The 12130-nt window shown below is 36.6% G+C and overlaps 1 protein-coding gene across 1 annotated transcript in view; it reads left to right on the forward strand.

The window, feature by feature from the left end:
* Nucleotides 1–12130, forward strand: part of KDM4C (lysine (K)-specific demethylase 4C) — a 276941-nt gene that overhangs the window by 159376 nt on the left and 105435 nt on the right. The window contains exons 12-14 of the mRNA XM_009328050.1: nt 6173–6354; nt 7229–7445; nt 8389–8465. Coding sequence (XP_009326325.1) covers nt 6173–6354; nt 7229–7445; nt 8389–8465 — 476 coding nt within the window. The remainder of the gene's footprint in view (nt 1–6172; nt 6355–7228; nt 7446–8388; nt 8466–12130) is intronic.

A 12130-nucleotide genomic window follows, 5' to 3' on the forward strand; every position in this document is an offset into this window, starting at 1 on the left:
CCTTTTAAGTTGCTTAAAGTTAAGATCATCTTGGGGTTTTTTTTTTCTTTCTCTGGCATCAGGGAATTCTTGAAACTCTGAATGATAATTTCATATTCGTTTCCTTTGAGTAACACATCCTTGTTAATGAACCAAATCTTAGAAGGTCCCTATGGCTCTTACTCATTACACAAGGGTGATGTGAAGTTTAATTTACAGCTGCAAAGGTAGGGGCTGGTTTGAAATTAGAGTTTATGTTATAATGTACCCTTACAGTCATGTTTTGAACTTTACAAGGATGATAGGTTATAGAAGTTCTATGATACTTAGTTTTGTTTCCTGACTGTGAGTGATCTGCCTTAGCTATGAGTTTTTGGGGTCATGTCTTCGTAGATGTTTCCAATGGTACAAGTACAAATCTCCATTTTTCTTTCTTATACGGTGTCCTATTTTTTTAATATTTAAAAAAAAATTAGTTTAATTTAATTTTTATGTTGTGCAAGATGTTGTGTAGGCAGTCCTTTTTAATGTGAAAATGGTTTATTTTAGTGTAGGTTATTTAATTTTTATTTCATATAATTCCTCAGGCATGTCACATTCCAGATAGTAAAGGCTTCATGTGTTAACCAGAGGATTTTAATTTTTGCAGTTAAAGAAACACTTCACTGTATTTTTATAGTTACGGAATTATAATACATCCTGAGAAAGTGTGCTGGATGGTTCTCATAGTTTCACTTCGAAGTAGGGAGTGAGCACATAGTAGTCAGCCTCTGAGCACGGTGTCTTATCTGCTGAAGTTCTCCGGGACAAATGGTCTCAGGAAAAGAGTGAGCTTGACTGTAAGGCAGTGAATCAGATAATTATAGTTCTGTTGCATTGTTAAGCAATTCTGAATTTCTGTAAGTAGCACTTATGTTTCAGGTTAAGTGTAACATTTACACTTGGAACATGGTGTTGTGTGGGAAAGTGTTCTGCTAAGGAGATGTTTATTTTTGTAGCTGAAGTGATGGCCTCAATTATTGATACCATATTTGTTGCTATGGGAATAATTAGTATATCTAAAGTAGAGTGTCACGATTCAGATGGAGATTAAACAACAGGAATAGATCAACTGAAGACTTTAAAGATGGTTCTTTGAGTATTTGTCATTGTGCCCACGTGTTATGCATGAGAGTTTGCAATCCCTTGAACTGTCAATTGAGCTGCAAATGTATATTGAATTTCCTTGTCATGGCTAGCAGATTCAACTCCTGTATTTTCTTTTATTCCCTCTGACAGCAAGATGTATCCTGTACTATAGTTAAGTTGATTTGATGTTTCTTTATCAAAGAATATGAAGAATGCATTATTCACTTTTGTCTTGATTAATTCTTAATTTGGAATGTAAGTTTCATGCTGAAAAGCTGAAAAAAGCAAATGGCACATCAGAGTTCTCACCAGGAAATTCTGCTGTGCACCTGTAGAATCCTGTTCATGCGCTTACTGGCAGTGAACTGTGAGGAAGTGTCAGTGATTTGATCCAGGTTACAGGAGATGTAGAAGTCAAGATAGATTTCCTAGCTCCACATCATGTGTTGTACAAAGAAAATGCTCTCCACAGACATACATTGTGTTTCATATCACTGCACTGGCTGCCCTGAATCTTTCAGATTGTCTGTCTTGGGCCATTGGTAGCTGCTCTTAGAGCAAGGCCAGTTTATTGCAAAGAAGGTTTGACTGAATAGTGGCATGTATTGTAGAGTGTTGTTGGTTGGCAGGGTGGCATAAGTGACTTTTCATCAAAACATGCTGTACCAGAACTGAGACACCATTCTCAGGCTTTTTCAGAAAAATGTCAATATGTAAGATTTTTAGTGAAACATCATGTTCATAGTGCTTCATGGAACATTACGTACTGGTCTTGTAAAGTAGATGTGTGATTTTTGGAGGGCAATGTTTGAATCTCTTTCACTGCGGCAACTGATGCTTTCACCATGGTTTTTGCAGGTGTTGAGTACTGTGAAATAGCACTGATACATAGCTGAAGTAGAAACTATGCCTGCTTATGACAATGGAGCTTCTGAGATTTTTCAGTCAGTATGGACACCACAAATTGTTCTCCATTCTTATTTTGAGAATCCTCAGTTAAGGTGGATTTTGAATGGAGGCAATTGGAGGTTGCAGTTGCCTTGTGTGCTTTGTACCACTGCATAGAAGCATATGAAGATGCTGGGCACTTCCATACTTCTAACAAACATATTGGTCAAAAAACACCGAGCTCACATGAGGGACCTGAATGTCTACCCTGAAACCACACATACCAATGTAAGTCAGGAAAGTAAATTTGTTTTATGTTAAGTCACTGATCGCTCTTCAGTTACATAGTAAGTAATGAAAGGAGTTGTTAAAGAGAACAAGAGGAAGTGAGAAGTACTGGATAAATAGCAAAAAAAATTCTAAAAACCCCTCAGGTTTTCCAAGTTTTTTGGGGACATAAATAGTACTTTGGAATTATCAAATGGACAAGTGAAGAAAGGCTGTAAACTGTGCCAACTCAGCAGTGTTTGTTACATCAAGTGATTATATACTCTGTGCTTTCACTCAAACAGTTGGAGAGATGTTTTTTATTTCCTTGCCTGTTTTAGATAACCAGATTCTCAGTTTTTATTCATGGTACGTAACTTCTCTGACTTCATGGAAACCAGGAAGGTAACTCCACCTGTACTACCTGAGAAGCTGACCTGGAAATTCTTCCTGTCAATGATATTGGTGCACCTTGGAAAAAGCACACAAAGTGAAACTGCCTAAATTCTACTGATGTAGAATAGTTACACAGAAGATTGCATATTCTAGCTGGTGAGAAAGTTGTTGAAGGCAGCATTGTTGTCATATTCTGTAATGGAAGTCACGTACTCCGTAACTTTTTTTTTGGTATCAATTTCTCTTGACATTTTATGATTTCAGTGGGTGAGTGGGTGAATGTTGATTGTAAGGTGATGAACTAATATTTCTGAAGCCCTTGAAAGATGATAAGTTAAGCTCGAGGTTGCCTAGGAAATTCTTGGATAGAACTGAAATTCACAAGCCATACAGTAGTGGTAACAGAGAATCAAAGGTTATATCCCTTAAGAACATCCATTCTGTCTATTCTTAATTTTCTATACTGTTAGTGTAACATTCCTTTAAGAAGTACTGGGTTAGCTAGTCTTCCTCTGAAAGGAGGGTGGATATTTTGCCTTTCCTGTCTGTGCTTCTGGGCTTGTTATGGTGGAGAAGAGTGAGAGATTGCAGGGTGTAATATGCAGGAGGATCACATCAAAGAGCTTGGGTGCTGTAGTTCATGCAAAGAGACTGAGACTGCAGTAAGGAGCATTGAGAAGACAGTCATACCTCAAAGGAGATAGAATGCATAATTAGAGATGTTAGAGATCAGAGGCAAATGAGGAGGGTTTGCTCCTAGTCAATAAGTAACTGGAAGTAGTTGCTCTAAACATACTGTAAAGGAGAAAATAAATTTATTAAAATAGTGTTAAATATTTTAGAAGTTGTGGAAGATGCAGTCTGGTACATCTGCAAATGACACTTTGTCCCTGGCTTCATTTGGAATGAGGTTTGAAAAGAAATACAAAGCTCTTGAAAGCAATGAAATGTTGTAAGAGTGCTGCCAGCTTTATTCCTGTCTCTTGCAGTCTTTTCACTCCCTTGGTCTGGAAAGGATTTGTAAAGATCACACAAGAGGGAACTGAAATTGTGGAGTTTATATGTAATTAAGATATAAATATTGTTCTCACCAAAAGCAGAACCATTACGGTCATGAACTCAGCAATGTGCTGGAGGCAGTGGGAAACCAGAGCACTATGTGCTAGAACTAGAGCTATTGTCCTAGAATTAATTCCAGGACTGGAAATCCAAAAATAGATTTTTGACTAAAGAGGAGCATAATAGGCTGAGGTACAGGGTGAAGACTTCAACCCTCATAGGAGAATTATTCAGCAGTGATACAAGTGGTGCAATCAAAGGATGTCAGTTTAAAGGGGATAATAGATATGGAAGATGTAAGATAGAAACCTTCACAACAGATTTTGTGCTCCTCTTTGTTTTCTTCGTAAGGCACAATCAAGCCCTGAATTCTCTGTGAGGTCACAACTATAATGAAAATACTTAAAATAATGGCAGTATAAGCTCCTGAAAGAAAATAATGTCAAAGAAAGAATTCGGAAAATAAGTTAGCAAAGATGAAGCCACTTGTAAGACGGTTCTGTAAGGGAAAATTTAAATAGATAGAAATGGAACTAGGGGCATAGATTTCAAAGCTATTTATTTTACAGTTCTGGAAAATGGCAAGCAATAGAAAAAATATGATTGGACAGAATGTTTTTAATGAAAAGCTTAGTTAAGCTTTTAACTTAAAAAATAAGTAATTCAGAAAGCTATACAATTGATGCCGGCATTTTATATTTTCATCTCTTCCTTGTGTTCAGCTATTTCTTCACTGCTATTCTTTTGCAGCTACGTTATTCACCATAAAGCTCTGCTGCTGAATATTGACTTGGTGACAACGTTTTTGCAGATGTTTTGTATTTGTCCTTCTACCTGGATTATTGGCAAATGTTTATTGAATTGATATTAGTTCTCTTGAGAAACTCTAAAAAATGGAATAAAATTTACATGCAGGATATATTTATTAATTTATTTTTGCTACATTTGGCTTGCTTGTAGACAAATATTTTAATCCATATTTTATTCAACACTGATAAAAATGCTATCAACTTTATAGTGCTTTTGTAGCAATGTGTGGCAATTTATTGTAGGAGGAGACCCATAAAGCCTCCACTTTTTGGTAAAGTGGATGAAAGCAGTCATGGCCTGAAGGAATGTGATGATCCAGTTTAATATGCTTCATTAAACATTTCTCTGTTGTTGGAATTTTCTTCTTCTGAAATAAACAATTTTTCTTAAATACATCATTAGAAAAGGACTGTATGCTATAGACCTTTTTTTGCTATCTGAAAGTTCTATTCAATAACTTTCCACATTTTCCTTCCCACGTTCACATTATTTTAATTATTCTAATTGACACCTGCATGCCTTCTCATTGATCATGAAAGATTTAATAGGCACTGTCCACTTGAATGAACAGAACCACAGACCTCATCATTAATCAGAGCAGTGTATTTCAGAAGTACACCCAATTCAGAAAAATATACTTAACATCTCCTGTCAGCAATGCTTTCCTTTCTGGAATAGGAAAAGATATTTCCCTCCTCATAATCTGTGTATTTCGCAGGTGGCAAAGTCACTAGGTTGCCTGTGAAGATATCTTGAGGTTTCCAACCAGCTCAAACACGTGACTAGGCTGAAATTCTGGATCATTAATATGATTATGCTATTGATTTCACTGGGGCAAGGGTTTTATACCCAGTCTCCTTTTCACAGCTTTCCCTTTTCCACATCTTTCTCAATAGCAAATGACTACATTTTTAGATTACTCCTATTGACTAAGCTATTTCTCTTTGAGTTTCAGTCTGGTTTTATTTCCCAGCTTCTCTAGAGGCTTTTAATTTCATAAAGTCAGCTTTATAGAGTCCTGAATGGAAACACTGCTAATAAGTAAAACAAACTTTTACAACAGCCAGAACAGATCACTGATATTACCAAATATTTTTTCCCATAGTGGGATCCACCATGCATGTCCAGCTACATCTTAGCTGGATTGTTCCCCATTACTCCCTGGCTATAACATTTGTCTCTTTTTCCCTTCGTAAAAGGAGTGTCAGTTTCCATGAAGAGTTGAAAGGTGCCATTCTGGGTGAACGCAGTGATTTGTCTGGTGCTGCTTGGCAGGATGCAACATGTTCCATCCATAAGGAATTTAGAGCAGACTGCATAGAGGGATAGGGGGTAGAGGTTGGAGGAGTTAAGGAGTGGGAGAGTGAGACGTAGTCTTGTGGATATGAATACAAATTGTAAACAGCAGACCTAGTGGCATACTTTCTTATGCTGTATTTGGAGCAGTCAGCTCATGACACAGATGTCAAAGCACTTTTTTGTGTGCTTGTCCTGATGCATAATTCTTTTAGACTTCTGCATTTGTATTCACACACAGGCTTCTTATAGCATCGTTTTATCTTCATTGTTAGCACACATGACAAAGTTATTGTTGTTTGTCTTCATTCCAGGACTACAATGTAACCAATTGTTTGTTTTCTTTAAGAACTGCCTGAGACTACCTTAATTGAAGAGAAAGTACAAGAGACAGAGACATGGGCCAGGCCTCTGGTCTACCTTTGGCAGACAAGAGTACCCAATTTCAATGCTGAAAAAGAATACAATGCAGCTTGTGCAAAAAAGGAACCACACTGTGCCATTTGCACTCTTCTCATGCCATACTACAAGGTAGGCAAGATCCTAATGGCTCCATCTCCAGGTGAAATGTGAAATAGCTGCCCAGCTACTTCATTTCCAGTAAATAAGAAATAAGATAAGCTTATGCATTTGATTTGTATGAGAAGTAAATGAACTCAGTATTGTTAAAAGTAGCACTGGTACTCTGTTGACCTGTGTTTATCCTTGGTTGCAGACATTGTATGCCTTCTACTAGGGTTTTTGTAGGATTGGTGTTAGTGTGTGTGCTTGCCCTTGAAGTTATACTTTTTGAGGTGGTGAATCTTAGGAATCGCATAGGTTTGAATCTTTGAGCTATTTCCTAATATGTCCATCTTCAAATGCTTTTGATTGGAGCCTCTTCTATGTCTCCTTCCTGCAGTGTTGAAGAAATAAGTGTTTTCACAGTAACTAGGTGTTCTCAGGAATAATATTCCCATAGAAACAGTCTAATGCAGAGCATGGTTTGATACTGGCTTGTGGAATTCCTGTGTCAAATGTCAGCTAAAAATGCTGCTGTAGTACTATAGTACTAATTCTGAAGGTGCTAAACTGGAATCCCCTCAGCACAGGAACTAGGAAGAAAACTTTTATTGCACTGGACCCAGTTAAATGGCTTAAAGGGAGGCAGAAGTACAGTATCATTGAACACTGCTGCAATAACACTAGTTTGCAGGCTGAGTGCTATTCTAGATTTCACAGTTATTTGAACAATCAAGGAACTAGAGAATGACTGTGATAAATACCTAGAAGCAGTTAATTTTCTCATAAAACTGTTACATTGTTAGTGTAAGAGCTGGGAGGGGAGAAGTCATTTTATCATTGTCAAAAGGAAGAGTAAATAAGGCTCTCTTTTACTTAAATATAAATTTTGTTTATTTTCCAGCCAGACAATCATGATGAAGAAAGTCCTACTTTTGGGGAAGCAAACTCAGCAGAAACATTGATGGCTGAAAATGAAAAGACTAAACCTCTTATTCCAGAGATGTGTTTTATTTATAGTGAAGAAAACACTGAAAACTATCCATCAAATGCCTTTATTGAAGAAGATGGAACAAGTCTTCTGATTTCCTGTGCAAAGTGTTGTGTACGGGTTCATGCAAGTAAATAAACTAATTGTTCAGTTGGCAGAAATGTAATTTCGAATTTTGTTTTATTGATAAATAATAGAGAACTAGGCTTTCAGTATGTCTTTAAAAGTACTTGAAAAACAGTTCCATATGTAATGCTTCGATCACTGGCTAAATTCTTTTTAAAACTATGTTACATTTTCTATTACTTGTTAATGATTGCTGTGAAAATAGTGAACAATTAACTTTTCTGTTACTGTAAACTTTCAATAATCACAAACTTCTGATTCTTGTTTCAACTCTGAGCTATTTAATTTCTCTTTTACTTCTCGTATTTTAAACCACTGTGTGATATTTGTATGTCCTTACTAAGCAGTCAGGGTGAAATCCTGCTGGATTAAAGGACTTGTGAATATTGCTATTGACTTTAGGTATGCGGTGATTTCCTTCACCTTGCGCTCTTTTTTATTTCAAGAGTGACTGATGAATGCATGGACTTTCTGCAGTATCTTCTACAGACAGTAGGACTTCAATAGTTAACTCTAAGAAGTCCATGTGAAATTCTTACATGGAAGTGCAGTATAATTGCATAGAATAAATGTCAGTACATTAATTCAAATTGTACATTTTTACCACAGGGAGAATTGGTGATTTGCTATTGAACTAACAAAAATAAGAAATTCCCTGGGGTTTGGTTTTTTGGGTGTTTGGGTTTTTTTTGTTTGTTTGTTTGTTTTGATTTGTGGTTTGGTTTAGTGGGTTTTTTGTTTGTTTTTTTTTATTTGAGTTTTGGGAAGAGTGTCTGTGTGTCCAATTTATATATTTCATAGACTGTGGAATTAGCAGTAAGCCTAGATTGGAAAAGTCTTCTTGGTCACAGGAGATGTGTTTTACTAGTGTTTCTATGCAGTTGAATTGTATGACATCATAGATAGAAAGGCAGAATATATTAATCAATCCAGCTCTCTTATTCTAGGTTGCTATGGTGTTCCTTCTCATGAAATCCATAATGAATGGCTATGTTCTCGATGCAGAAAAGAAGCCTGGACAGCCGTAAGTTTCACACGTTGCTTAGTTATCTAGCACATTAGAGATTAAGGAAGAAAAAAAAAAAGAAGTACATGCACAATTCCATGTGGAATGTAGCCTGTGTATTTTTCTGAACACACACTTGCTGGGGAAAAATTATTTGTAAAGTATGATTAGATTTCAATGTAAAATGTAATAGCATTTTGATAGACAAACTTGAAGTAGGTTTATACACTCAAGAAAAGGATTGGCTAACAGAATATAGTTGTGTGTAAAACATTGTTCAAGGAAACAACTGAAAATTTAAATGCACATAGAAAAAATGAGAATTCCTCTAAATATTTTAGACTTTTGGTATGTACATGTGGGCAACTGGAGAATAGAGAAAGGAAAAGAGAATAATAAATTACAGTCAGGAATAAAATTGTTCTTTTACAGCGGTTAAGGTTTACTGCACTGTGTAAGCAGAAAAAGGTTTCACTTGTGAAGCTCCTAAATGCCTATTTTTTATTTTTTAAAAAAAGTATAGAATAGTTTTATACAGCAAGGAATAAATAGACAAGCAATTAATACTTCATAGAATCCCTAAACATATATTCATTTAGAAAAAAAAAAGTTTAAAATTTTACATTTCACCAATCTATCAGTTGTCCTGCTAAGTCATCTAATATTTGTTTTCCTTAAAACAGCTTGAGGAAATGTGACAATCAGTTTTGATGGCAACATAGCTTTTCTTCATTCAGTTGTTGAATTAAAAGCAGGTATTTCAGGTGCCTTAAAAATGTAAATCCTTAAATGACATTATAAAATGTTTAGATATGCTGAAAAAGAAATGAGAATTCAAACTACTAGAAAATGCAATATCACTTTGTCAAACATCACTTCTTGCAATTACGAAAGTCACCTGTAAGAAATTTGCAATCGTAGCATTAGCAAACTGAAAGTAACAATAAATATAATCACTTTGTTTTCCTTTTGTACACTGTAAACATTTTAAGGTTCTTTTGTGAATGCTAAGAGTTAAGGAAACGAAAGAGGAACTGGTGTTTTTAATCCACATATTACCTAAGCTGGGGAAAACAAAAAGAAAAAAAGTGACTTAGAACTGCTCATTACAAAAATATGGTCCATCTATAATGTTTAGTCCTGTATTCTCTCAGTGAATAGCTATTAAAATATTTATTGAACCAATTTCTATCTCTGTAATGTGTTCTCATTTTAGTAGGAAAGGCATTCCTAGGTAGGTAGAATCCATTTTTCATCTTTCATTGGTAACCAGAAAAACTTGTTATAGCTTCCTTGTCAGACAAGCATGAGTTTCAGGATCTCCTGAACTACTTTCGTGACTACTGTTCTAGAGTCAGGGAAAGTCGAGGGGAAAAGCGTGAGTCTGTTCTAACAAGTGACAGGTTGCCATTAACTCAGAATCTAATTATCAGTTAAACAAACAGGGTTAGAAAGCCCCGCTGCTCCATCAGAAAGTTTTGTTAATTTCTTTTCAGGGGAGATACAGCTATGACGTGTAAGTATGGGAATTCTAAGGAGAACATTCTTATTCATGAAATACCATGTATGACAGCAATAGGACGGAATCAGATGTTTTTGTTAAAAACACTGAAAAATTTAGAACATTGCCTTGGAATCTGATGTTAATTGCAATATAACAGTAACACGTTTGAGGGGAAACTTGGAGAGAGTCTTTGTCTTTTGACTATAGTGCATTTTTTAAAATCAAAAGTCACTGAAAAATAGTAAAACAAAATTCAGTCTTATAATTTGTTAATGCTGTATTGTAGAAAGGATTCTAAAACTATTCTGGGGTTTTAAGGTTGTTTTACAAATGTTCTTGAAGTGAAGAGGATATTCAGATAGCGCAGCAGTAGGTGAAAGATAAGAACAAAAATAGTGAGATAATGACTGACGACTCATTTACGTTCACTATGGGGCAATAAAGGGGCAATTGGGTAATACGATAGAAAATGGAAAATGTTGGGGAGAAGACTAAAGCTTGACTTGACAGGGATTTTTCTTTGACAAACTTTTAGGGGAAAAATTTGCACCCAAGGGCAGTGTTACATGTGAGAAGAATTACGCACATTTTACTGAATAGGTTTAGTTTTATTCTATTGTGTTGCATATAAGTTTCTGAAAATAAGGAAGATCTCAATTTTAGGGAAAGTACTTTTTGGCCAAATTATTTGAGGAGATGAGATGAAGCAGTGGAAGAGATATCAAAGACATACAGAAAATAGCTGAATGGAAATTTTAAGTGAGGAGTTTTTAGTATTGGATTTCTGCAAAAGCACACTCTAGGAACTGGAGAGAAGACTCAGTGGATTTCTGGAATTTTATGTGTTAAGTAACAAGAAGGTAATGAGTGAAGGAGTGAAATGGAGCACCATTTTCACTGTGCAAAGGCTAGACAATATGTGTTACCCACTTGGACAATTTATGTAATGTAAGCTTTGGCTATTATATATTTACTGAATGGCTGTGATTTTGTATGTGTATTGATTACTGTAAAGCTAAATCGTTACTGCTGACATCTTCATCTTCTATAGCTCTGATTTGGTGACCTGAGTGAAATGAACTTATGCCCCAAGAGAGCTCTTCATTCAGATACGTTTGTGGAATAAAATTCACATTCTTAATGTCATAAGTTGTCATGCAGTTGGGAAGTTTTAATGAAATGTTGAAGATTGAATAGACCTCACTAGTATTAAATTTACTTAAAACTTGTCCTCCATAGTCTGCTATCTTGTATTCTTTGCTATTACATGTCGTTCACATGTCAATGTGAGCTGTTCATTGTCAGCTGAAAAATGTAGGAGTGATAGATAGTAGGCATCTGCTACCTGAGTTAAATAGCAAAAATCCAACAGTTTCAAGGATGTGAATAATGCTCTGTTATTTACTCATACATGAATGATACCCAGTTCACTTTTTCTTTTTTAATAAGTAGGGTCTTTCAAAACTCTTGAGATGCTGAAGCAGTCTCAGAACTATTAGTGATTATCTCTGGAAGTTTGCAGAGCTCAGGTGAGGTGCCAGCATCCTCGAAAAATTAATGTGGCTTTTTAAAAAGGCAGGAAATGGGTGACTCAAGGAATTATGTGGCAGTCAAACTATGTTGTATTCCAAGAGAAATACTAAACAAATGATGAATCTATCCATCCATCTCCTTCTATGACCAGGTGACCCGCCTAGTGGATGAGGGAAAGGCTGTGGATGTGGTCTACCTGGACTTCAGTAAGGCCTTTGACACCATCTCCCACAGCATTCTCCTAGAGAAGCTGGCGGCTCACGGCTTAGACAGGTGTACTCTGCGCTGGGTCAAAAACTGGCTGGACGGCTGGGCCCAGAGAGTTGTGGTGAATGGAGTGAAATCCAGTTGGCAGCCGGTCGCGAGCGGAGTTCCCCAGGGCTCAGTACTGGGGCCAGTTCTGTTTAATATCTTTATCAATGATCTGGACGAGGGGATCGAGTGCACCCTCAGTAAGTTTGCAGACGACACCAAGTTGGGCAGGAGTGTTGATCTGCTCGAGGGCAGGAAGGCTCTGCAGAGGGACCTGGACAGGCTGGATCGATGGGCCGAGGCCAACTGTATGAGATTCAACAAGGCCAAGTGCCGGGTCCTGCACTTCGGCCACAACAACCCCATGCAGCGCTACAGGCTTGGGGAAGAGTGG

Source organism: Pygoscelis adeliae, unplaced genomic scaffold (assembly GCF_000699105.1).
Source record: "Pygoscelis adeliae isolate BGI_AS28 unplaced genomic scaffold, ASM69910v1 Scaffold45, whole genome shotgun sequence".
Classification (NCBI taxonomy): Eukaryota; Metazoa; Chordata; class Aves; order Sphenisciformes; family Spheniscidae; genus Pygoscelis; species Pygoscelis adeliae.